The sequence below is a fragment of the Poecilia reticulata genome, chromosome 1 (genome assembly GCF_904066995.2).
Source record: "Poecilia reticulata chromosome 1, P_reticulata-male-v2, whole genome shotgun sequence".
In the NCBI taxonomy this organism is placed as follows: domain Eukaryota; kingdom Metazoa; phylum Chordata; class Actinopteri; order Cyprinodontiformes; family Poeciliidae; genus Poecilia; species Poecilia reticulata.
The window spans coordinates 32,590,335-32,616,444 of NC_088830.1; the positions used below are offsets into that span (position 1 = coordinate 32,590,335).

The 26,110-nt window shown below is 41.7% G+C and overlaps 2 protein-coding genes across 6 annotated transcripts in view; both read left to right on the plus strand.

Moving 5' to 3' along the window:
- The first annotated feature begins 234 nt into the window (after nucleotides 1-234).
- Nucleotides 235-6,155, plus strand: stn1 (STN1 subunit of CST complex). Its single transcript, XM_008422315.3, has 9 exons — nucleotides 235-535; nucleotides 669-764; nucleotides 874-951; nucleotides 1,101-1,274; nucleotides 3,650-3,755; nucleotides 3,945-4,095; nucleotides 4,664-4,786; nucleotides 4,862-4,934; nucleotides 5,066-6,155. The coding sequence occupies exons 1-9, from the start codon at nucleotides 403-405 to the stop codon at nucleotides 5,221-5,223; spliced, it is 1,092 nt and encodes a 363-aa protein (XP_008420537.1). The 5' UTR covers nucleotides 235-402; the 3' UTR covers nucleotides 5,224-6,155.
- A 143-nt stretch (nucleotides 6,156-6,298) lies between these two features.
- sh3pxd2aa (SH3 and PX domains 2Aa) overlaps nucleotides 6,299-26,110 on the plus strand; it is a 95,874-nt gene continuing 76,062 nt past the window's right edge. For 4 of the 5 annotated variants that reach the window (XM_008422262.3, XM_017305858.2, XM_008422274.3 and 1 more), the window contains exons 1-2: nucleotides 6,299-6,974; nucleotides 21,652-21,732. In XM_008422262.3, coding sequence (XP_008420484.1) covers nucleotides 6,879-6,974; nucleotides 21,652-21,732 — 177 coding nt within the window. In that variant the 5' untranslated portion in view covers nucleotides 6,299-6,878. Of the gene's footprint in view, nucleotides 6,975-15,784; nucleotides 15,804-21,651; nucleotides 21,733-26,110 lie in introns of those variants that run through there. The other variant, XM_081611690.1, reaches the window with a different exon arrangement.

Here is a 26,110-nt window from a genome sequence, read left to right on the forward strand (position 1 = left end):
TGCTGACTATTATAACTTAATTTAAGCTGTAGATTGGTGCATTTTCAGAGGTAACCGTAAGACTTTATTTTAAGCACGTTTGTTTTCAGTTACATATTGTTTATTGCGATTGATACCCAAAATGCATCAGGAGGGACGTCACGTGAAAACAAGCTATTCAGAAATAATTTAAAATGTAAAACGTTCCATCAGAATCAGTTGAAACTTCATCGTTTCCAACATTGTCCTGGTTTCTAATGTGCCACTCACAATATGGCTGACACGTACCGGTCCTGCTGGGGAACCACACACGTGACTCTCCATGGGCGCTAGCTTGCTAGTGAGACACCAACTGAACTTGCAGCAACAGAAAAAAAGACAAGTGGGATTTAGGAAAACACTTGGTGTTGTTTTCAGGATGAAATGCAGGCAGCTGCGATGGATCCCGCCGATGAGCCCCCGTCAATGCTGTGGGGAATGGACCCGATCTTCTCCGCTTTTGCTCGGCTGTTTGTCAGGGACATCCTGCAGATGACAGAGTCCGTACAGGTTCCAGGTAACAACAACCTTCAGGGCAGCTGCAGTTTGTTATGAGCCTGTTCTTGAAGAAGTTCTTGATGATCGCATTCAGACTTAACCTTGAATTTCTTTGTAAACGAATGAATTTTGTTTCTGTTTACTGTCTGTAGGCATTTATTTCTACAATTTACATCCAATCTACAAAGTGGATGTTCTTGGAACAGTGGTTTACAAAAGAGAGAGAGACGACTTCTTCTGTTATGGAGGTACTGATTATCATAATATTGGTGTTTAAGACATTTTCATATTTTCCAGTCATATATTTTGCAGCATATCTTCTCTGCTAATGCAGACATACTGTCATTATTTGCATAGTGGATGATGGTACTGGAGTTATAAACTGTCTGTGCTGGAAAAGTAATCTATTGAAAGAAGAAGAGGATCCCAGTAAATGTAGGTCTCAATGAGTTTGGATATCAAAAATATTGACACTCGAATTTTAATCCAATGTAAATTAACCACTTTAATTTAGAGGTTCCTCCTATAAACAGATATTTTTATTAAAGTTTACAGAAATAGTTTTTGTTTTTTTTTCACATAAGCTGGGACGAAACACAGTGATGCAGCTGAAGGTGGGTTCGATCTGGTGGCAGAGCTTAGAAAACTCCAACAGAAACAACGCAAACGCTGCCACCTGGAGATCGGAGAGCTGATCCGGGTTCGAGGGCCTGTGAAGACGTCGAGGCAACAGAGAGAAATCACGGCTTCCACCTACTGTGAGTCTACTCTTCAGACCAAACATGTTTATATATATATATATATATATATATAAAAAAAAAAATTCCCTTCTCACCCTCCGCGGGTGGTCTGTTTCATCCTCTGAGCTCAGGTCCTCTACCAGAGGCCTGGGAGCTTGAGGGTTCTGCGCAGTATCTTGGCTGTGCCTAGAACTGCACATTTCTGGACTGAGATGTCTGATGTTGTTCCTGGGATCTGTTTGAGCCACTGCTCCAGTTTGGGGGTGACTGCCCCCGAGGGCCCCGATGACCTCAGGCACCACTGTGGTCTTCACCTTCCAGGTCTTTTCCAGTTCCTCTCTGAGGCCCTGGTATTTCTCCAATTTCTCATGCTCCTTTTTCCTGATGTTGTAGTCACTTGGTATTGCTACATCCACCACAACGGCTTTCCTCTGTTCTTTATCCACCAGCACAATGTCCGGTTGGTTCGCCATTACCATCTTGTCTGTCTGGATCTGGAAGTCCCACAGGATCTTAGCTCGGTCATTCTCCACCACTTTTGGGGGTGTTCCCCACTTTGATCTCGGGGCTTCCAGTCCATATTCTGCACAGATGTTCCTGTACACTATGCCCGCCACTTGGTTATGTCGTTCCATGTACGCTTTCCCTGCCAGCATCTTGCACCCTGCTATTATGTGCTGGACTGTCTCAGGGGCCTCCTTGCACAACCTACACCTTGGGTCTTGTCTGGTGTGGTAGATCTGAGGCTCTCTGGTGTTTAGGGCCTGTTCCTGGGCGGCCAGGATGAGAGCCTCTGTGCTGTCCTTGAGTCCAGCTTTCTCCAGCCATTGGTAGGTTTTCCTGACATCAGCCACTTCAGTTATTTGTCGGTGGTACATCCCATGTAGGGGCTTGTCCTCCCATGATGGTACTTCCAGCACCTTGTCTTCTGTTCCCCATTGCCTGAGACATTCGCTGAGCACATCGTCCGTTGAGGCTTTGTCCTTGATGTATTTATGGATCTTGGATGTTTCATCCTGGACAGTGGCTCTCACACTCACTAGTCCTCTGCCTCCTTCCTTACGGCTCGTATACAGTCTCAGGGTGCTGGATTTGGGGTGGAACCCTCCATGCATGGTTAGTAGCTTCCTAGTCTTAACATCTGTGGCCTTCATCTCTTCCATTGGCCAGCTAATTATTCCGGCAGGGTATCTGATTACTGGTAAGGCATAGCTGTTTATTGCACGGATCTTGTTCTTGCCATTGAGCTGGCTTCTCAGGACTTGCCTTATTCGTTGGAGGTATTTGGCTGTGGCTCCTTTCCTTGTGACCTCATCGAGGTTGCCATTTGCTTGTGGTATTCCCAGGTACTTGTAGCTGTGCTCTATGTCTGCTATTGTTCCTTCTGGGAGTGAGACCCCTTCTGTGTGGGCGACCTTCCCTCTCTTTGTAACCATCCGACCACACTTCTCTAGTCCGAATGACATCCCAATGTCAATGCTGTAGATCCTGGTGGTGTGGATCAGTGAGTCGATGTCTCGCTCGCTCTTGGCGTACAGCTTGATGTCATCCATGTAGAGGAGGTGACTGATCGTGGCCCCATTCTTGAGTCGGTATCCGTAGCCAGTCTTGTTGATGATTTGGCTGAGAGGGTTCAGGCCTATGCAGAACAGCAGTGGCCTATATATATATATATATATATATATAAATTTTATTGAATTAAAAGAATTACCTCATATAATCTCCGCTCATTTAATACTTAAATGCACAATTGAATAATAAGTTTAATCAAAGAACCATAAATCATGTGACTCATACAGCAATAGTCTTCAGTCAGAGGCCTCTTCAGATTGGTTGCCACACTGACTGCTATCAGAGATCTTTCTTGCCTACAGCATCACCATCCCCAGCGACTCTTTTGAAGACACGTGGACGACAGGAGTTATAACAACATTTAATTTACCTTTGGGATAAATACATTGTGGTTGAAATGAATTGAAGTCCTTCTTTAGCATCCAACTCAAAATCCAACATGGCTGCCTCTCATTTTCTTCCATATTACTGTCAGTTTTTAAGGTTATTTACACACACAGATGAAAGCATCTTATTTGAAGCCATTTATTGCAGAAAGATCTATTTGTTTTGCTGTTAATAATTAGCCGAATACATCCTGCTTGTTTTCAGACTCAGCTGGAATATGGCGTATCTAGTTCCTTGTTTTGATTGGAAGCCACCTTTCCATTTTTAAAAATGATCTCTGTGTTGGCTTAACCTGAGTTGTTTAAGCCAACCTCTGTTGGCTTAACCAACTCAGGTTGGCTTAAAGGTTTCCAATGTAAACGAATGACCTTTGTTGTTTGCTTGAGGATTGGCTGCAGTATGTTACAAATGCTTGTGTCTGTATGTTTTTGCAGATAAGGTGGACGACCCAGTGATGGCGGTCCAGATAGCCTGGATGATGGAGGTCCCTCAGCTCTACAGGCTGTTTTACGACAAGCACTTCCAGCTCGATGCAGCAGGGTACAGAGATCTATCTCTGAGAGCAGATTAGAACAACCTCAGAATCCTGAACACATCTAGAGTACAAAACCTCTGAACATGATTCTGTGGGAGGGGCAGTGGGTGGCCATCAGCAAATCATTCACAAAAACTGATATTCTTTCTTTAGTTTGTCCTCCTGTCAACATGAAAACGTTTTATTGGGTGCAGAGACTCAGCAGAAACTTCTCTTAGCAAAGCAACAAACATCATTAAGGACTTCCTGAAGCAGAGGTTGGTGGCTAAGTTCAGGCCGTACGACGTCCAGGATCTGCTGCAGCCTCTGGTCTCCAGCCGGCTCCAAACTCAGTCTGCAGGGCAGGTGAGGAAGACTGGAAAGGGAATAGTTTCCGTTTCAAGCACCGTTTACTCCAAAGACAGAATAACACTAAAAATGTGCAAGTATAAGTATTGGTATTTATTTACCAAAGAAGATTAGGGCTACTGATAAAAACAATTTCTGACTTTAGGGTAGACGGGCAGCTGGGAGCAAACCGCCTCAATGACAGAGATGTGAGAGGAACTAACCTTCTGGAGGAACATGTCAGATTTAAATTAAAGTCAAAATTCTGAGATTAAAGTCAGAATTCTGGGACTAAAATTTGAATTTGAGAAAAAATAGAATCCTGAGATTAAAGTCAGAAATCTGAGAAAAAAAGTCAAAACTCTTCTGTATATATCTTATTAAATAATTATAATATTAAAAACTAAAGTTTCTTTACTATTTTTGCTAATTTCATTTTTCTGCCTAAAGATTTCATCACTAATCTGATGTTCTGCAGAATCAATTCCTCTTAAAACTATTGTTATATTCAGCCTTGTATGTCCTCCACAGATATTCTTAATCTGTACATAAAGCATAAGCATCAAGGCTCAGTGTCTGTGTGCAGGAGGCTGTTGCTGGTCCGTCTGGCTGCCAGCAGCTCAACCAGCTCCTGAAGGAGGTTCTGCAGGTCCTGCAGGACGAAGGCACCGTGTACCGCAAGGTCAAGTCCCAGGATGAAGTGTATCATGTAAGAACGCAGTGGAACCAGTCCTTCAGTAGGGTTACTGTTTCCTGGATGTTTGAAGAGTTTTCTTCTCACCAGGTGACCATTCAAGACAAAGATCTGCTCATAACGGTTAAAGATATTATCAGGGAGGATTCAAAGAGAGAAAAGTGTGAGTAGAATTCAACCTGTTCTTGATTAAATCCTTCTATTTGCTGGTTTTTACTGGATGTTTTGTTGGTTCTGGGTGTGTGTGCGTGTGTGTGTTGGTGTGTATTGACCGTCCCCTCTCTGTGCAAACAGATGCGGAGAAGGGTTGCCACATCCTGCACATCCTGTCGGCGGTCAGGCAGCGCTACAGCCTCAATGTGAGCAAGGCGGCCCTGGAGCTCGTCCTGCAGACGCTGGAGTGTGACAGCGACATCGTCAGCACCAGTGACAGCCACTACATCGCCTTCTGATGGGCGCGGCCTGGAACTCAAACTCAAAGTGTCATCAGCACTCCTCAGTTCATCACGACTGGTTTAGATGGTTTAAAGATAAATAAAGGATAAACAGATGGCAGGATCAGCTTGTTCTGACGGCCTGAGGCTGAAAAACTCTCCTGGGTTTCTGCTGAGCCCCATTTCTTTGGAACTATCAGCAGTATGAGCAGCCTTTCTTTAGAATGATTATTTAATTCTCACGTCTCTTTTGGAAAATAAAAAAAGCTGCCAAGAAACACCAATCTATCTCGGAGGCACCCATCCTCTTCCTCCTCTTCCTCCTCTCGTCCATCTGTTCCCTCCTTTTAAAGCTGTCACAGGGAAACGACATGAACGTAGAAGCTTATTGTTGCTGGCGTCAACCCGATGCGCCGGCAGCTTGATGAAGCACCTGCAGCAGCCATCTCTCCCAGTAGTCATTTACGGTCCGACATTAACACCTCCTCACATCGTTGTGGAGGAATTTTTGATTTTTTTTTTTTTTTTTTTACAACTCTGCTTCTCTTTGTTGAGGTTTGTAAATATTCAGTTTAATTAAAAAATAACCCCATTTATCCCATTAAGTGTTATTATCAGAGTGTTGCTGTGGGCTGGGGGGATCTCCAGTAGCAGCCAGCTTTTCATTGAATGTAAAGGGGCCTCTGACTGAAGACTTGAAACTGTTTTTTTTTTTTTGCCAAAGTTCTTATTTTTTTTGTCAAGAAGGACTTAGGCCCTTATTTTGGGAAGGTGTCGGTATTCAGGTATTCCCTCTTATGAATGTAGAATTTGAAATGTAGATAAATAATTTCAAAAAAAAAAAATCTGAGGAATTTTCTTTTTATAAACTGTACATTTCATGTCTTAAATATATTTTGGTTTCCAAATGTTTCCATACAAATAAAATATATTGCCATGATATTAACGGACTTTCGACCTAAACCTGAATATGTGTGTTGCACTGCTTGTCCGCTGGGGGTCAGTGTTGTGTCAGTTGTCTCCTCCACGCAGAGCGGCCGCCTCTGATTGGTCGCCTGTGAAACATCTGTATTCAGTTCCAGTGGTTCGTGTCTCCGGCCAGAAAGCAGCAGCTGACTGAGAGCTTGGTGGTCAGACAGCGCGGCTTCCAGCGGTAACAGCCGGTAACATGCAGCTGGCTCCCGGGCGCGTCGCGTCGCTGTGGGTCGGTCCGGATGTTTGGATCAGGCTGTTTCGGGCTCTCTGACGCTGACAGGAGAACTTCTGGGGCCCAAAAGGAAGACGAATGAATGAGTCAGGATTACGCAGCAGCTCGGTCACAATCAGTGTCACTCTGAGTAGGTTTTTCTTCCCCGGATCGAGCCGTCCTCCCCGCTGCTGGGAGCCGGGTCCGCCGCTGAGGATCCAGGTCTGCAGACGGAGGGTTTTTTCTGAGCGACGCTGCAGACACAAAGGAGCTCTCCTCTGTTTTCCCTGTTTTTAAGGTGACAGCTTTCCCTCCGCGCTCCCACCAGCCGCCCAGACTGTCTGAGAGACCTGATCTATCGGACTATTGATAAGTTTCAATCAGATTTCCTGTCGTTGCGTCGGGAAGCTGCCGGGTTGGACCGAGGAATGTTGTGATTTATTTATTTTTATTCTAAGGAAGAAGCAGATCCATCCGGAGCGTTTTAATGCAAAGCCTGTGCAGGATCAAGATGCAGTTCCGGACGGTGCTGGACGTGAAAGTTGTGGACGTGGAGAAGAGGCGGAATCCGTCCAAGCACTACGTGAGTTCTCCTCATCTCCCAGTAATTTTAACATTCTGGTCCAGTTGGATATGAGGCGTCGGGATTGGTCTCTGGCCTGTCCGCGGGCGCAGCGTGGCACCTAAACGCACCATTTAGTCCGCAGCTGAGGGGAGATGAGGCTGCAGGCCAGGATGTGATGCGGCTCCACACCTGCTCATAAATAAGAAAGCAGCCAGACTCTGAGCAGATGAAGCCCTCTGCTGCTCCAGCTGACAGGTGAACTCCTACCTGAGTCCTGTCATGGCTGCAGCTCATTATCTCCATCATCACTGAAACTGCTGAAGGGCTGCAGGCTCTCTGCTTGTTTACTGGCTGCAGGTTTGAATTGTTTGTGTTTTTTTAAATGACCTAAAGCTAAATATCTCGAGGCATCTAACTAAACTAGAACATTTTAGAAGAAATCTGAAGGGTGCCACCTGTTGTCCAAAATCCTCCCACTTTCCGCTGTTGGGAAGCCATGTTGGAAGTTCCTTCCCTGGTTTCCAATTAGTATAAACCAGGATGTAGCCTGAATACAGACCAGAACCTGTTAAGTTTCGTTGTCTGAATGGTTGCTATGGTGATTCCTGTGTATTCTCAGGAGCCCACAGCATCACTTTTTTCATGCATGTGTTACCAGTTACCAGTATCAAGGTGTCCTGAGGGTGAAAAATGTACAGTCTTCCAGTCTCTACAGGGTTTTAATGAGATGACAGAAGGTGCATGAGTGACCAGAGAAAAAATCCAGAGGATTCAAAGATCACCATACTTCCTCTACTGTGCTTGACTACCAGTATGATGCTGTGTTCATTTTTACCTTCTTAACGGTCTCAGGGAATCATCAGGAGGTTTTTTCTTTCTTTTTGCAAAATAAAAGACGTGCCCTTATATATTTTTTTTCTGCAGTAGTTTTGGTCCTAATAGATGCAAATGTTGCCCAGTACTTAGCTGATGAATATTGAACACAAATTTTAACAGAAACAAGTGAAGCCCACAGCTCTTTAGATGATACTCTGAATTCCTCCTGATATAGATTTATATAAATAGATTTATATAAATAGATTTTGTGACCAACAGATGAGAGGCTTTGCTTCTCATCTATTGTTTGCTTCAATTTTTTAGACTAGCTGGCCATGATGTCCCTTCAGTGCTCTTTCTCCCATTTAGATACAGGATGAACTTCATCCAAGCCAATTGGAGAACAAAGGAAGTTGTGGTGAATGATGATGCTAACTTTCTGGTGGTTCAGAATTGTAGTTTGGCTTCTGGTTTAGTTTGGCATTTGCAGCGGAGGAAGTGAACGAAGGTGTTCAGTTTGTTTTGGCCACGGTTTTAAATATTGAGCAATTTAAGTCGGAGCAAGAGGAATGTTTAAGATATTTTAGCAAAGACATTGTTCAGTTCAGCATTTCTCTCTCTTTGCATCGGGAAAGGGTTCCTTACAGAGTACACAATTTACAGTTAGCTTTTAAGCGTAGCATCCTTACTGGTCCATTAGATATGTCACGGTCAAACATTAGTGATTGACTAAAATCAGAGCCAATCATTTCAAAGTCCACCCCTAAAGAAAGCAATAGCTGAGTGACCAGATCCTCCAGACGAAGCAAAGCGTAGAACAAAGCCTGCAACACAAACCAGACCAAAACAAAATGTCCTTCAAAGTGCAACGTTCTGCTGCTGTGGAGAAATAATTTAATGATTCAAGGAATCTGAAATAGGAACAAACTAAATTCGGAGAGTTGTGATTTCTGACTCTTCAGAGAAATATCTTGATGAACCGTCATTCGTTCATCTGCAGCCACTAGAATCTCATCTGCAGCCACTAGAATCTCATCTGCAGCCACTAGAATCTCATCTGCAGCCACTAGAATCTCATCTGCAGCCACTAGAATCTCATCTGCAGCCACTAGAATCTCATCTGCAGCCACTAGAATCTCATCTGCAGCCACTAGAATCTCATCTGCAGCCACTAGAATCTCATCTGCAGCCACTAGAATCTCATCTGCAGCCACTAGAATCTCATAGATAAGGATTACTTTCCAAAAATGTCATAAAGCTGTGCCTTTCAGTGAAGACGTGAATTTCTGTGTGATGGATCCAGATCTTTGTTGTTGGAAGAAACTGCAACCAGACTCTGTGATTGAACAAGTTGCATCATCATTTCCACTTATTTGATAGCAGCAATAATGCAGAAAAGTCCAGCAGAGATTTTAGAGCTACATGATCTGGCTTCAAGACCACACCATCTCCAGGGAGATCCATGCATTTTCCAGCAAGTCAATGGAAAAACCATTTTCCAAAGCCACAGCTGAGGAAGAGGAGAGGAGCACTACTCCAGTCCTGAACTGCCTCCAGCGAAGAATGTGGAGAATTTAAAAACGTAAAGTGAAGCGACACCCCCATGCTGTTGGACACCTTAAGGCATGTTTCCAGGAGGAATGGCATAAAACAACACCTAAAACTCTTCCCAGCTCAATGAGGAAACACTGCTGGGAGAAACAATCTGAACCGTGCAATCTGGGAAAAACTCATCAGTAACAACTTTTTTTGGAATATGGAACAAAGCTGATGAGAGAAAACAAGACAGATCTGGGCCTCATATTGCGGTTTGGATTTCCTGTCCACAAAGCATCTGGAACTGATTAAAGCTCATCATCCAGAGCTGAAGGCCTGGCCTTCCTGCTTCCTCATCGGCCCTGACAGAAAATGTTGGACGTTGTTACTTTAACCATTTCTTCCCCAGCCAGCCCAGGCCGGATTCGACTCCATTTGCAGTTCCTGCATGGTTTCTCCCCGTTTTTTGTTACAAGCCAGGCATTGCACTCAAATGATTTGATCGGCAGCAAACTGCTTGTTGATTGGTCCACTGGTTCCTCCTCGAACAACAACATCTCAACCAATCTGTTACCATATAATAACTGAGATGGTGAGCTACAAGTCAATAATTCAGTGGTCAAACTCGAAGTTCAAAGCTTTTGGTCAACTGCGGTGGGAGAGCATCAACTGGACAAGACAAATATTTTGGAGAAACTAGCTGCCCCACAGGTGCACGCACAAAATAACATCATCAGAGAGTCAAATCATGGTGAAGTGGGAAAAAAACTTCAGCGTTCCAGCTTTTTACTAAATGTATTTGCAGGAACTAAATAATGAAATGGATGAGAAACAAGAGAAAAACCAGTATAGACTTGGTATGTTCTGCCTACTTTAAAATTAAGGCGTAATAAGAATCACAGCATTGCTCAGAGTGTAACCCTGTAACTAACCCCCTGTGAAACCATATCCAGACTTGACAAATGTTGAAAGATTTCAGTAAAGTGGGCGGAGCCAAGATACACGGAGGGGCGTGGCCAAGTGTGGGGCTGAGTGGAGAGGGAACGTGATGCTGCGGCTGTTGCCAAGTTTTCCACTTTCCAGACCCTGTAATGAAAAACCAACCAATGGCGTTGAAGAAGCTGTATCACTGCAACCAATAGGAAAACCCAGCTGTCTAAGAACCGTTCCGCCTAAGGAGGCCAGCAGTGAGCCGGGTTTAGGCAAAATAACACTGAACAAAAGAAAAATTACATGAAACGTCAAAATCACATAGAAACATAAAGATAAAATCCTGAATATCCTATTTATACACTTTATCAGCAAAAAAAGTTCATTTGGTTGTTAGTTGCTCTTTGTTAATTTAAGTTTTCTTCTTCTTCTTTTTTTTTCTTATTCTTCTTATTCTTATTCTTATTATTTATTGTCTGAGTTCTTATTATTATTATTATTATTTATTATCTGAGCCTTTTAAGAGGTTCTGTTCTAAGAGTTTTATGACTATTTCTCCATCTGCCCTCCACAGTTTCTGTCATTCTGTGAGCATGTAGGTCACTTTCACCTTCTGAGACCTGATGACCGGCTCCAGTGATTGTTATTGCCTTCCTGGACCAGCCACCCCACCGACCCCTCGCCCCCCGTCCACTCATCAATAGCAGGCTTGTTGAAGTGTGTGTGTTGAGGCTCTGTGCTTCAAGTCTCCAGTTCAGATCCTGTTTCAGCCTCATAAACAAGTCATAATAAATGACCACAATGAAAGGAACACAATCTCCCTAATACTCAATTACAGCACTGCAGACCCTCAGGCGTAATGATATGTGGACACAATTAGCACTCTTGTTCTGCTCTGCATGCTGGAGTTCAGCTTGTTCCCTCTTACACAGGAGGAAACGTATTATACATCATAGCCTGGTTTTATTTTTCAGCTGAAAGCTGATGATGTGTTGTCAACGTTTTTAAAGAACGGATGGACTGAGTTGAGTGAATTATTATTCTGATTCTTAGGTTTGTTTGCTGAATGCAAATGAAAGTTAGACTTTTTGCCAGCTTATCAGTTCAGAATATTGTTTGTTGCATTTTTTTTTAAATGCTTCAAATGTTTGTAGTGAGCATCAGGTCTGGATTGTGGTCAGGTCACTTTAGCACCTGGATCCTTTTCCTTTCCTTTCTTTATGAAGTGATGTTGCTGTAAAATATGGTCAGAGACGCGGCAAATGAAGCTGGAAAAAACACACAGAAATGCGACTGAATGATGGCGTAGATGGGCAGACAAACGGATGGATGAATGATGAAATAAAGGATGGATGAACAAATGAATGAATGAATAGAACAGATAGAATGATGCATGTAGCAGAAACATCATTTAAATAAAACTAGATAGGCTTCTCCTGTTCTCTGCTTGCTGCTTCGCTCCCTCTCAGAGCGATGTGACATAATAAGCATTTTCTTCCTCTCTGTGTCACTTCTCACATAGCTAGCGGACAGCTAAACTGCATGTTTATGCATTTCTTTTGTCTTCTTACTGTACTGTACGCATTTGCACAAAGTAAATGCGGTGAAGTAATTATAAGAGAATACACGTCTGCTTGTCCCTGATAAGAGCATAATGTCCTGAGCACCCGCTTTTCAAGCACAGGAACATCTGAACGCTGTTGCCATTGTGTTTTTTCCCAGAGAAAATTGTCCTAAATAATTCTTTATTTCTCTGCAGTCTGTTGAGATGGAGGCAGAAACTAGTGCACAACATAAAGCAAGTTCTGTTTTAGGTTTGCCGTGTTAGAAACAGGAATAATTTGTTCAGTTTTACGTACATAGATTTTTATGGAAATGCTTATGATTTAAAAAGATAAGATTAAAGTACCTAAGCTTCAGTTATTTATGAGCTCATAGGCATTATTGTGACATTCTCTTGCTAACCTTGAGTAAAAAAAACTGATATGTTTCACTGTTTCTAGGTGAAGTCACTAAAGAAGCCACTGCTGCTGTTAACTCTTAACTTTAACATAGGTGAGACTTCAGTGCTTCTGTTTAGTGTATCTGCTCTGTCTCTGGCTCACACTGAGCCAGGTTCTGGTTCTGCTGGTGGGTTTTTTCTGTTAGAACGTAGTTTTCCTCTCCACTGTCACCATATGCATGAGGTTTGCTCTAAAGTCGATGACTCAACAAAACAGTGGTCTGCTGTAGCTCCGTACTCATGCAGGAGGAATGAATACTGCCAGTCAAAGTTTATTCTGCCTGGTTTCCTTATGGAAATCTTTTTACCAATTTACATAATAGACTGAACTCGATGCAGTGATTGGCAATTAGGATCAAATTAAATGGACTTGGAACGTGTTCATATGATTTTAATGAATTAACTTTGCTGTACACATTTGGAGATATTTTCCAAACGCCTCTGGTCATCTCCCTGGCAGTTCGTTACAGGACCTTTACGCTGTAGGAGCGGCAGAACGGAAAGTCTTGGTGGTTTTTAAATGTAATAAAAATGTCATCTGCTCTAGTTGAAGTGTGGATGCTGCATAGTGTTTTGTAAATATTTTGATGACATGATGGCAGATAAATAAGTTGACCTTGTATTCATAAAGTTGTTTGTTATTTAAGGATGACTTGATTCAGTGGTGTTATTAGTTCTTAATATTTTCATGTTCTTTATATAACTGTTTATATATTTTTCCTACTTCCCTGAAGTAAGCCAGTGTTTGTTTAATTCTGTTATTATCAAGTACAGCAGTTAAATTCACCACTACAAGCAGAAAACTTTCCATTGATGAAACTGGAACTTGCTGTGCATTGGCTTGTTTATTCAGCATGTGGTAAAACTGTGACATGCCTGTTTGTGTGGTTATTAAAGGAAGAAGCTAAGACACAGCATGTGGCAGCCATCTTTGTTTAGCTCAAAGCTGCTAGCAAGAAGAAACAGTCATCTTGGTCTTGATAAATGTTCAAATGATTCCTCTTTGCAAAGTCTGAGCTGTCATGGTGCATTATTGAGACTGATTGTAAGCTTTCAGTTGTTATGTTACTTAAGTAGTGCAGTCAGCTTTAGCTTATGCTTTGTTGTTGCATTATGAACCAAAACAACACTAATTCAAGCTTAATACAGTTATTTATATTTGACATTTTTACATTTTGTAATGAAAATATCAGTTTTTAGGTTTCATATAATAGACAAACAAAGCAGTTCAGAACTGCTGAGTGAAAGAAAATGATACATGGTTTTAGATCTTTCTTACAGATCTTAAAATGAGGGATCCGTATGTATTTAGATCATTTTACTCTGATACCCCTAAATAAAAACCAGTGCAACCTTAAATAGTGACTCAATGAGCAAGTGAGATTAAAACACCTGTGTGTTTTAATCTCACTATATATCCAGATGTTTTGTGAGGTTCTTGGAGGTTTTTTAGTTTCAGTTCCCTTTACTTATTGAAGGTACAATTAAAGACAAAAATATACAATTTTAACAAACATATAGAATCCAATCCAGTCCAAATTAATCAAATCCTAATTGTAATTATGCAGCTGCTTACAGTGTTTATGTCTTACATGTATATGATCCTTGTACAGCAGTTAGGACGCTGTAGTACATGTATCTTCTCAGAGTGTGTTTTGGGCTTGTAAGTCCCAGCAGATCAGACTCTGGCCTAGTTTCCTTCGCTCTCCGGTCTCTGGAGACGTGGCTTGTTACTGTGAGAAGAAAAGAGAGGGAGGCAGGGGAAACGAGAGAAGGACACAATCCGTGGCAACCACTGATTCCCATTTGTAATGTTTGTGAAACCAGCTGGAAATGGTTATGGAGAGAGAGAGAGAGAGAGAGAGAGAGAGAGAGAGAGAGAGAGAGAGAGAGGAGAGAGAGAGAGAGAGAGAGAGAGAGAGAGAGAGAGAGAGAGAGAGAGAGAGAGAGAGAGAGAGAGAGAGAGAGAGAGAGAGAGAGAGAGAGAGAGAGAGAGAGAGAGAGAGAGAGAGAGAGAGAGAGAGAGAGAGAGAGAGAGAGAGAGAGAGAGAGAGAGAGAGAGAGAGAGAGAGCTGCAGAGTTGCAAACATGTATCACACACTCACACTTTTCCAGGTGTGTGTGTGTGTGTTCAGGGGAGGAGGTGATAACAGAAAAAGTGAGATTGGAAACGGCCATGTTTACTATAAGCTTCTGTTTTTCTTACAAGTCCCAGTCCCACAACATTTCATTTGCACCGGCTCCCGCGCTGCAACAAAGGCTCACGCTGCAGGAGGCTGTTGTTGTTTGGCTCCATAAAACATCTCTTTAGAGAGCTGTTGCACACTCAAATATTTATTGGTCTGTATCAGACGCAGAGTGAAATCTGGGTGAAAAGGGAGCCTTTCTTCAGATGCCCAGCCCTAACTGTCAGGATGTATGCGTTTGTTAAAGGATTTTATTTGTGTCTTGCTGAGGTTTTACACTGTAACTCCTGCCTCTGCTGGTTTAAAACACATGTTGGAGCATTTTATCACGGCTTCAGGCTCCTTTAGAGCTGATTACGTCACCCTGAAGTGGTGAAGATGAGCGTGTGTGGGCATCATGTGTGGCCTGACCTGCTGGCTCCAGCTTGGTTTTCATGACAAGAATTATAAGGGAACATTTTAACACTTTATTCTGTCTTTTGTTTAAATGTGCAAAGAAAATAAATACAGGAAAACAAAGAAAAGCAGGTTGAGACAGCTGCTTGCTGCTGAATTCGTGTGATTGTGAAGCAGAAAAAACAGAACATGGTTTCCAACTTCACATGTAGTTCAATTAAGCAAATCAATTTAATTTAAGTTTATTTTGACATTAGTGAAAAATCAATTAAATTCAAAGAGAAATTACATGTTGTTGTAACTAAAAATGACAGACAGCAGCCTCTGCAAGGTATCTAAAGAAAAAGACACAATATGCAAATTATGGTTCATAATCTGCTTTGTGCGGCTTATTTGTGCTGATAAATCAAAGCTTTGCATTTGCTTGGTGGTCAGTGTTTGGTCTTATTGGACTGTCAGAGTAAACCGGAGTAACCAGAGAAAACTCCTGCATGCACAGGGAGAACAAGTCTTACAACCAGGCGGCTCATTTCTGAACAGCCATGTTGGTTTCAAACATGTTTCCTCTTCAGTTTTGCTTCATAAGAGTTTCTGGGAAAGTACATCAAAGCTCAAACCAATCTGTGAAACTTTATTGTATTTTATTGCTTTGCTAAACTCTTTAGCAAAGCTGAAACAACAAATGAGTCTGTTACACATTGGAGTATATTTAGCCCAGTAATGGGTCAGTGTGGAAAGACATGACTTGATCCAAAGAAAATCTTTTCCAACCTGACTTTTGTAGTCAGATCATTTGCGCTGACGGCGTCTGGAAGCAAAGCGTTGGGTCTGTTTTTATAGGTTACTTCAAATATAGCAGTTTAGGCGGGGTTGGCTGCATTTAGTGGCTGGGCCCACATTCTGGGCCCCACCAAAACGCTGCGCTCTTTGCCTTCTTCTCTGGAAATCTGCGAGGCTGGATGCTGGCTCTCCCCTGAAACTGTAAGTTTTTAAGCCTTTTCAGAGTCTAACTCGGGTATTTCTGGGTCAGATGTCCGGGACTGCTTTAGTATTACATGTGAGATGAATATTAATGGCTGTTTTAGAGGAGCGTAATGAAACAATCAGAGGTCCAATTTGTTCTGTCATAAGAATTCATGTTTCTCTCTTTGTGTCTGATCATGAAAGGGACTTTTGTTTTCAAGTCCCACTTCCTCAGTGGGAATAGCAGATGCACAAAGTTTCGATTTTCTTTTTTTTGGTTTGCTATCTGGGACATACCAGACCCTGGAGCATTTCCGTGGATTCTGTTTTCTTCATTTGTGTTTTCCCTGTTTATAAGTCGCTTATTTTGACGCCTTTAACGAGAAATTTAACTTCAAATCTTCACTGTCTGTCATCAAGGGTTTCTTTTAATGGTTTGGTAGATTTTGATCAATTTTATAGAACAACATTTCAACACTAAAAAAAGATATTAATAAAAAACATCTTTAACTTTTTGAATCTGTGCAGCTGAAACGTCCCTGGAAGCAAAAGCAGCTTTGAGTTCTGTGTTGCGTTTTGCATTTGGATGTTTCTGCCAGACGGATGAACATTTGTGAGTCATTTCTGGGTTGAGTTCTGTGCATTTTATCTGCACTTGGTGCTCACGACTTGGCCTCTCTTCAGATCTGAGTCAGATCATCCTGCTTAATATGCAACACGCAGTAAAAAGTAAAAATCAGTCATCGATATTTAGTGCAGGATGAATGGTGAGCGGCAGCGCCCAGACAGAAATTACGGCCTGTGTGAAGTGGGCTGAGTTTATTTCTGGGTCTGGTAGGGCAGCAGGGCAGAGCTCGATATTTCGGGCCGGGCCAGCTCGAGCATGATGGCAAGCGGTTCTGTTTTCCACTGCGGTTGCCATCACATGTCCATCTGCTTCTGGAGTTTGGATCTTCGCTGCGGGTTCAGATCTTCCAGACGCTTCATCTGAGCATCTGACTGGAATTAAACCCGTTTATGGGCATCAGATTCACATTTATTACTGGGCTTCCTCTGATTTATTTGGTCTGAACGTTTTTCGGAGTGGGAGGATTATCTAAGGCCTATTTTTAAAATAAAAGTTTTGCAGGCGTACGCCAAGCATCTGGAATAGCCGTCCAAACGGCCTGACCCCAGCATTACTGAAAATATGTGATTTATGGTATTACAGCAGTTTTCAATATAGATGAATTTACCTACTTTGGATCCGACTTTAACCATAAAAATGATGTCAAAAGTCCTTAAAATGCAACAGTTTCAAAGCTGAAGTGTTTGATTGGTTTGTTTGGTTTTAGTGAGATGTGATTGATCAATTATTGAACATCTATGTAATTAATTAACTAACCTTTTCATAATCTGTTAAATTATAATCGATTACCATCGACTTGTCCAGTTACTGCAGGTGGAAAAAGCATTTTTTATTACAACCTGGCACCAGGCCTCTCTCCTTTCAGACAGTTAATCACATTGTCTTTCAGTAAAAGAAAATAAAAGGTCTGCAGGAGGAAGCCCAGAAATTTAAATGAACTCTACCAGTTCTGCTAAAAAAACAATTAAATCATCACAAAAATTGAACTCTGCACTGTGTACTGACTTCTGTATGTAGCACGGTGGTGGCAGCATCAACCTGTGGGTGTATTTGTGAGAGTTTGTAATTTAATGATAAAACTGACTGCCTAACCTGGTTGTCAGCAGGATGCCGAATAAACTAACCTTCCTTCACAAACTTCCTCCCTGAGGAATCTGACGGCTCCGAGTCTGCAGACGTCTCCTCAGAAGTGGTTTTGTTATTATGTCTGTGAAAAGAGTCTCACCTTGTTCATATATATAGACGCCACAAAGAAATGTATTGTCTTTGCTTACTGAGGCTGTTCATGAGATTATTACCCAGCAGTTCCCCAGTAGCACACTCCCACAGTAATAAACGGCGGCAGTAATCGCTGTGGTGACACCCCGCCGCACCGAGAACCAGCCTGACAGAGGAATGTGACTATCGCAGCTTCCTGGATGCCAGGAGTTGTTCTTGCAGGGAAACATGCTGCGGTGGCTCGTTGCCAGCAGCAGCTCAAACCCCCATCCAACAGCAACCAGGCCTTTTTTTAACCTGCAGCGCTCTTGTTTCCGGCTGTTGCCCTTCTTACGTCAACGTCAGGGTCTTCCACCCGATCTCATTCGTCTCGCTCCGCTTAGGAGGCTGTTGGCAGGTACAGAGGGTTGAAGTGATGGAGCGCCATCAGTCAGACGGAGGCGGCCGGCTGGAAAAGGAAGCAGGAGTCCTGACGGGGAAACACACTGGCTGATGGGAGGATGTTATTTAAGAGAAGGTTACCTGCTCAGACTGATGCTTTTATTATGAAAACTAAATAACATAATATTATCATCTTGCTCAATCTTGATGCTTTAGCTGTATTTTATATATATATATATTGAGCTAAAAACTTCCAGAGGAAATAACTAATCAATCAAACCATCCAGCTGTTAGCCCAGTTACTCCCTTCGTTATTAATAAAATAAAAGAAGAACCTGATAAGTCATGTAAAAAAACTGTTGGCTTACTGGTTGCTATAGTGATTTGGGCAGGACAAATAAGCGGGATGTCCGAATGTAGGGTCTGCAGACCTCTATAGGAAATGTGTCAGTTAAGTTATAAACCCTTTTATTTGTTTTATTTGCAAAATAAATAAAACTGTCTGCCAGCTGGTGTGAGGATGATAGTCTGGGTGAAATTTGATTTCACTTACATGTGACAGAAAGTGTCAAAACCCTCAAGTTTTTTGTAAATGTTATCGTTTTATAAATGTCTAAAGAGCCAGAACCAGAGCGTTCACAGGGACCAAACACGAAGACTTCTGTTTTCTGTTCTAGTAAATTAGTTTAAGTGTTACCATCCTCCAAACAATCGATTAAAACCCTGGAGGAGTCATGGGTTTATGTTTAAATGGCACGTAAATCTGTGAGTCATCTGCATAAGAATGAAATGAGATGCCAGGTTTTTAAAAATTAAGAAAAGGACCGGACCAAGAGTCGACCCTGGGGGGCCCCGCTCTGAAGTGACGTTTTGGAGGGAGATGCATCCCTGATGTGGCAGAAAAACTGAATTTCAGTAAACATGGAAAGTATAAAAATGCAAATTCAGTCAGATAAAACGTCAAAGTGACCCATTTGGCTTTAAATTATATTTCTAATAAAAAATAAATAGCTATAGAGCTCATAAAATGACTAGGTTTCTTTTAACAAAATCCTACTTTACTAATCTAAGGGAAATATTTACAGTTTATTGAACATTTTTAACTGTTCACAAAACACATAGCACGTTATTTGTGACAGGTGGGTGTTTTTTATGGATCTAACAACTGAATTCTCACCAAACCACTAAGAATTTTCAGTATTTCAGTTTTTGCTGTGGGTTTTTCTATCCAGTAATCAAATAGCAGCAGTTTTAAATTAAACATCAGTTTAATAAGCGGTGCCGGAATCGCTCTCAGGATCCCCGTCGGCATCAAAGCGGCTGTGCAGAACTCCAGATTTTAATTTATAGAAGTCACCGCTTCCTTCCTCAGTTATTTCTTCTGTAAATGACTGAGCCGCTACATGCAGATCATTATCTACTCATATGAGCCATTTTTCTGTCAGAGTCGGGCACATTTCAGATGCTCTTTCTTAAAACTCGAGCTATGCTGTTGCACTTTTTTTTGACAAGTTAGACTCATTATTTCTTGGCTTTTATTTGACGAGCAGATGAAGTTAAAGACCTTTTTCAAATGTTCCCACTGCAGCTACAGCTATTATTAGAGCAAAAACCATTTCAACATTTGCAGATATCAGTTACTATGTTACCAGATTTCCTTTTATTCCAATAATTTGCCAGCAGAAAGTTGCAGCTTAATGTTCTGTAAAAGCTTGTCCACTTGAGTGTTTTTGTACATCCCAGAGTGGGAGCATGAGCTCCCACCTGCTCTTAATGCCTCTGCTGAAGGTGTCCTGGCCCTGGGCTCTGCTACCTTGGTTATCTATGTTTTATTAGATTAGAGATGATGGTGGCATCACTTACCTCCTCTTGACGGATAAATGGACTGTATCTCATCTTATCAGGCCTCTCAGGGCTGCTGCAGTGTTTCAGCCGAGGCTGAGCGGGGACGGCAGGTCAGTGTGGTGTTTCACCGTGGAGGCAGTTCAACAATATGGAGCTATGAATTTACAAGGATGTGATGTAAATAAAATCGCTTTCCACATGTTAGGACATGTAGGAAAGACTAACAGGATCGAAATCATACATACAGACTCAAATATATACATAAAAAATGATATTTAGTCAAATTAAGTCAAACGTCCAGATTGACCACTTTCTTTTGGAAGTTCTCTGGTATTTCTCTGGCTGGATATTTGTAGAATGGGTAAAGTTTACTTAAATTTGTTGGTTGGTTTCTAGTCGTTGACTTGGTTGCTAGCAGTAGTTTTTAAATTGTCAGTGGAGTTAGGGTCAGTAGTTACAAACTCTTTGTTTTCCTGTTTTATTCATTCCATGAGTTTGAGCTCAGAGGAACCAGGTCCAAGTTTCAACCATCCAGTGAAAAAACACAGAGATCTGCTGAATCTGGCCAAAGTTCCGGGATCATGGAGTCACAAAGTTCTTCAGGGACTGATTATGGAATCAGTACTGCAACACTTTGTAGTATTTAACTGATATTTGGTGACTGTATTTTGAAATGCAGGACGTGTCGTCATAGAAATCAGTCTATAATACAAACCAAGAGGAAACAAATCCCATTCATAATATTTATGTTGCGTTTGAGTTTTCTGTGAGAACAGGCTCTGCAACACGTTAACCGTAGTTTATTGTTTATTTACTAATCCCAACTTCGGTTTGGAATCTGTCATATTTCGACAGATTCAGGGACATTTCTAAAATCTTTTCACTCAGAAAATGTCTGTTTGGTTGGAAGCTGGAGTTTGTTGCTTTAACTGCATTCATGCTACTGTTTTTGTCACAAATGCAATGATTAGCAAAACTACGGAGGCCTCTAGGGATCATGGGGGAAAAAAACGCTCTTTTGCATTACCTCGCAGTATGCTTACTGCAATATTTACTGGTCTATTTGAAAATGTGTTTATTATTAACTCTGTGGTGCAAAAAGTTGATTGAAACTCGATTTATTCACTGGATGTTTATGTCTGTTGGTGTAAGGTTGAGATGCACGTGAAAACATCCCTTTAAACCATTCAGACCAACACAAACAAATAAAACTGTCAGATGGCCTATTACCCTGTGATAATAACTCCAAATGGTCAAAATAGTTTAGGTATATTTTTTTCTTTCTTTCCTACTTATGGAAAGTTTCTGTTTGTATCACAGATTTGTGGTTCATTTCTATCCAAAGTAAAAGATATAAAACTTCAGGTATTTCACAATGAGATATTAAGATACATGTAAAAACCTCATGAAAGTCTTATATAGTAGCAGAAAGTATGATGGCTACCGTAAGAAAGGCTTACAGTTTTCAACTATGCCACATCAGTTGATTAGTACATTATTGCGAGGGAAAGAAAAACATTTCCCCATGTTCCCTGGAAAGCTCCATAGGAAACAGTTTGTAGAGACCTGGGATTCAGAAAAATCTGTTTTTCTCATGAACAAAGAAAATGAGTTTACGTATCTAAAACATGAGAAATAAATTGAATTTATTGACCCGTTTCCAGATGTGATGCTAAGTTTGGAGCGCCATGTTTTATCTTGTTAATGCCAGTAGGAATAAACACAAATGAATGTTGTGCCTGTTATAAATCTGGGAATCGCTAACTTCCTGCTGTTGCTCTCTTCTCTCGGCAGGTGTATGTCATCAATGTCACCTACTCTGACAACACGTCTCACATCATCTACCGAAGATACAGCAAATTCTTCGACCTGCAGGTAAACCCAATGTTTGCTGCTCCATGGAGGTCGTGACCTCGGATTTCTTTGCTTCTCATCGGGTTGTTTGGATTCTTGTGACTGCCTCGTCGCCTCGCTGAATCAGAGTTAGCATCTGGCCAGGGCAGGAAGGATGTTGTCTTTTTTATTTCCTCAGCAGACTCCTCTTCCCTTCCCGTCTCATCCCTGGCTTGGCCTCAAAACGTCAGCGAACTGTCAGGCCTTTTTTCTTACAGCACAAGCAAAGGAAAAAGTGGGATTAATGTAGCGTGCTTTACGGCCGGGCTGCTGGTAAATCCTGTCGCGCAGGCTGCTGATCGGTGGGGTCTTTATTTAGAATCTGGGTTTGTGTAACTGGTTTAAAAGCACCGGGACTGTTTGTGTTGGAATGAAGTGCTGAAAGCCTCCGCTGTGTCTCTGACTGGCTGCAGGGACCCTGGACTCGCTGCAAGCCGATACGGTATGCGTGCTCCTCCTGAGGTCCGCGGGTCAGGAGTAAATATAAAAAGGTTGTAGTGAAAACGTTGCAGGGGGGAAACGTCTCAATAGCAGCAGTGTGCTGCTTCTGCAGGAAATGATGTTTCAGTCAGTGAGAGGGAAAGTCCTCTCTGAAAGGTCTCTTTGACAAACCAGAGCCCCCCTGTGCCCCGGCCCTCCCTGCCCCGCCTGCTGCAGCTGATTACTCCCAGTGTGGAGTCAAAGACGGAGGAGGAATAACAAACAAGGAGAAGCCATTAGGTTGACTGGATGTGTGTCTTCCTCCGGCGCTCAGGCTGCTGAGAGGCGCCTAATGAACCCTAATGCTTCACGGACGAGCGCGGAGAAGATCGGCCTCTCACTCATTTGGCTTCTCAGGACGGAGTGGGGCAAAGGTCACCCAGCTCGGTTTGGATTATCTGAGTCGCCAAACACAAACGGACTCCGGACTTCATGTTGGCTTTTTATTGACTTTTTGATTTATGTCAATATGAGAGAATTTAAAAATTTTTTTTTAAAACAGCAGCTTTTGACTTGTTGAACAAATTTTGTTCCAAATGACTGAATTCAAGCACAAAAGTGGAGAATTGTTCTGAGAACAGCAGCGTCCATATTAATTCTCTTCCTTAATGAAAATGTGGCAAATTTCTTAAAATAAATTCGACTTGATTGAAGCAGCAATAATTTTCCACTTAAACTCTTAAGTTTAACTCATTTGATTGGAGAACATGTTTTCACTGAGGGTAAAATCCAACATTAGGAAATAAATGTTTTGCACAAAACCGCCACACTTTGTTGGAACCTCAATAAAGTAAATGCATCAGAGTTCAAATAAAACCTGAACTCTGACCCCAAATCGCAGCGGAGTTTAAAGGAGCAAAGAGAGAAGCAGGAAGTTGAAACCATCTCTTCCATCACATCCCCAACTCCAACGTCTTTCTGCTCAGCTTTATAATCTTACAGCCAGACAGATTTAAAGAGGAGCAGCAAAAGCAGAAGAGCTGGATTAGCAGAGCTTGTCAGCAACTGATGGTCATCCAGGAAATGTTGCTGTGGAATATCATCTCTGCTGCCCAGATATGGAGCTGTTAGCAGGTCATAACACTCATGAGACGTCGTATAACAACAGTCTTCAGTCAGAGGCCTCTGTAGATCTGTAGCAAGATTGACTGCTACTGAATATCCTGCAGCATCACAATCCACAATAACTCTGTGAAAAAACTGGATATTAGTCACAATGTTTAATTTCACCTTAGAATAAATAAAGTGTTTAAAGATGGAGAAAACAAGAGAACATAAATTCTGTTTTCAGGTTTGCTACAGATCTTTTTCATGTTTTTTATTGAACCTGCATTGAAATCTAAAACACTGAATTATTCTACATTGAAGTCTGAAGTTTATAAAATCTTTATTCTACTTTTGAAAAACAGAATTGTTGAATTCAGTTAGCCTGAAAGTTCAAATGATAATGTAGAGACTGGTTCTGGTTCTGGTTCTGGTTCTCTTTCCATTTTTCCCACTAAGAGCTTCATCGTCTACAGGAAATGAGAATCAAAGGTTCTCTTAAAAAGCCTGAGCTGGACCCAATAAACCCACTGCTCCCAGTTTACTGGAACATGACTGTGAATGCAACCAGTGAGCCAACCATCATCATCATCATCATCATCATCATCTGACTCCTCCATCTGACCTGAGTCACTCCCAGTCCTGGATTCCCAGTTTGACCAGTCCAGTTTCTCTCCTCTGTATGAACTTTTATGAACTTACTGGAGCTCCTAACACACGTTTCTCCAGAAGCTGTGTAATTATTTCAGTTCAGATCAGCAGTTGTTCTGAATGAACTTAAAGGTCGCAGGCGGCCTGGTTACACCGTCGCTGTGATCAAATCACTTTACAGAAAGGTCACTGAGTCACGAATGAACTGTTTCAGACAAATGTATGTCTGAACCGCAAGTGATGTCTGACTTTAAATATCCCATCTCTTCGTCCTGGTGAAAGAAAAAACCTGTTGTTTCAGGTGGAGAATAAAGTTTTTTTCAGTTCATTTATGTGTGTTAGTGAAGGAAGAAGTTTATTCTTCTCTCAGACAATAAAACACCTACAGGCCAAACTCTGCCTCTGTTCCAGTTCCCAGGACATTTAGGAGGAGTTAGAAATCGCAGTTGGACACTTTAATGTTTTACATGCGACTGAAAAAGAGACAGAGATTCAAAGAGATAAGTGTAAGTTTGGATAGTTGAATAAGAACTGTACCCGCGTTAATTAAAAATAGCAGCAGGAATTAGCAGACACCTGGAGGAACAGTCCAATGGTCCTAAGAACGGGTTTAAACAGCATAATGGAGGAGCATTGTTGTGACGAGATGCTGAAGGCTGGAAGAACAGGACAGAGGTCCAATTTCAAGATGAAATCAAATAGCAAAATCACATTTCCTTTATGTAACGATTGATGTAAACGGCGTTTTCATAAAAACTGAAGTTATTTGGCTGTGCTATAAAATGGTGCTATATATCTCTGGAAAATACACAATCTCACCACCTTAAACATCATTGTTTTGTGAGGAAAAGAGGATATTTTCAATTCTGTGAACTGTGAAGCATGGTGGTGGCTGCATCATGATGAGGTGAATTTTATTTTTCAAAATGGATAGGCTCATAAGGAAACAATATTATGTGGAAATGTTGAAATCAGCCTGAAAGTTACAGCTTGGACACAAGTGGGACAATGATCCTAAACATGCCTCCAAGTGAGTCGCTTTATTAGCGTTTGCATCAGCACTTCCTAAATCTCTCATCCTGATCCTGACTGCTGCTGCTGATCATTGAATGTAGTGAACAGATTCTAAAGCCTGTCCATAGTCGATTTGCTCTGCGACCCGGTTTCTGCAGCTGACGGACGTTTCTGTCCAGTTCAAGATCTTCTCTGCCTGAATCCAACAGAGAGGCACGTTGGTGAAAAGCTCAGAAGTCCTCCAGCTCGCTCTGAAGCCTGCAGGGAGAAGCTTCTCAAGGCTTTTCTTTCTTATTCATGATGTTTTTCCATTTTATCTGCTCTCCTCCTCTTGCGTGTGCAGAGGTTCTGTTTTCTTTTTGCTCTGTTGAATGATTGAAGGACAGATGCTATCAACAGCCTGTGATGAAAAGAAATATGAAAGCATGAGAAGCAGTACATGCAGTTACTTGTAGCAATTATGTTGTATAACTAACAACTAAAACCCTAAAATGATCCCAGCTCCATCGACGCTGAACGTTTTCTTAGCAGTTTTCACCAGCTGAACTGATTGATTTGTTAAAGGTTCCAGCCTTTTAGTAATCATTAGTAAACACATTATAACTCTCATTACAGTTATAAAGATAAATAGATGCAGTTAAAATATTGAATATAATTTGTAATATCAAGGAACGTTTAGTTTGAACCTGTCTGCTTACAACCAGGATGTCCACAAAAGTTTTGTCCTTTAAACACAATGTTTTCACAGATATTTTCCATGTGTGTATCAAAGAAAGACATTATTACACTTAAAACATTTATAACAAGCATGGAATGAAAACAAACTGTAGAAACTATGTAGTGTGCATGCCAGGCCTGTAGGAGGCGGTAGAACAGTGAGAGGCGTGTTTTCATAGCGCTTTGCTTCCGGTGCAAGTAACGTGTTTTCGCTGACGTGATAAATGTTCAAACAAACGGATTTAGCTTTGACCAAATAACCTGAAGAGGAAACCTGAAGGCAGAGGCCCGCCATTGTGGTTCTGTACGCGTCTCTAAATGTTTCTGGTTCGGATGGTTGTGATTAGCTTAGAGTTTCTAAAACGTTTCCCTCTGGAGCCTGTCGCAACTTTGGCCCCGTTTACACGACAACGGTTTCGGGGGAAAACGGAAGAGTTTTGTTGCGTTTGTAGTG

What these genes read in the sequence shown, in the direction of transcription:
- stn1 (XM_008422315.3), top strand. Translation starts at nt 403, where the DNA reads ATGCAGGCAGCTGCGATGGATCCCGCCGATGAGCCCCCGTCAATGCTG. An exon ending in AAACTCAGTCTGCAGGGCAG is followed by an intron (nt 4,096 to 4,663) that starts GTGAGGAAGACT and finishes GTCTGTGTGCAG; the next exon opens with GAGGCTGTTGCTGGTCCGTC. An exon ending in CCCAGGATGAAGTGTATCAT is followed by an intron (nt 4,787 to 4,861) that starts GTAAGAACGCAG and finishes TCTTCTCACCAG; the next exon opens with GTGACCATTCAAGACAAAGA.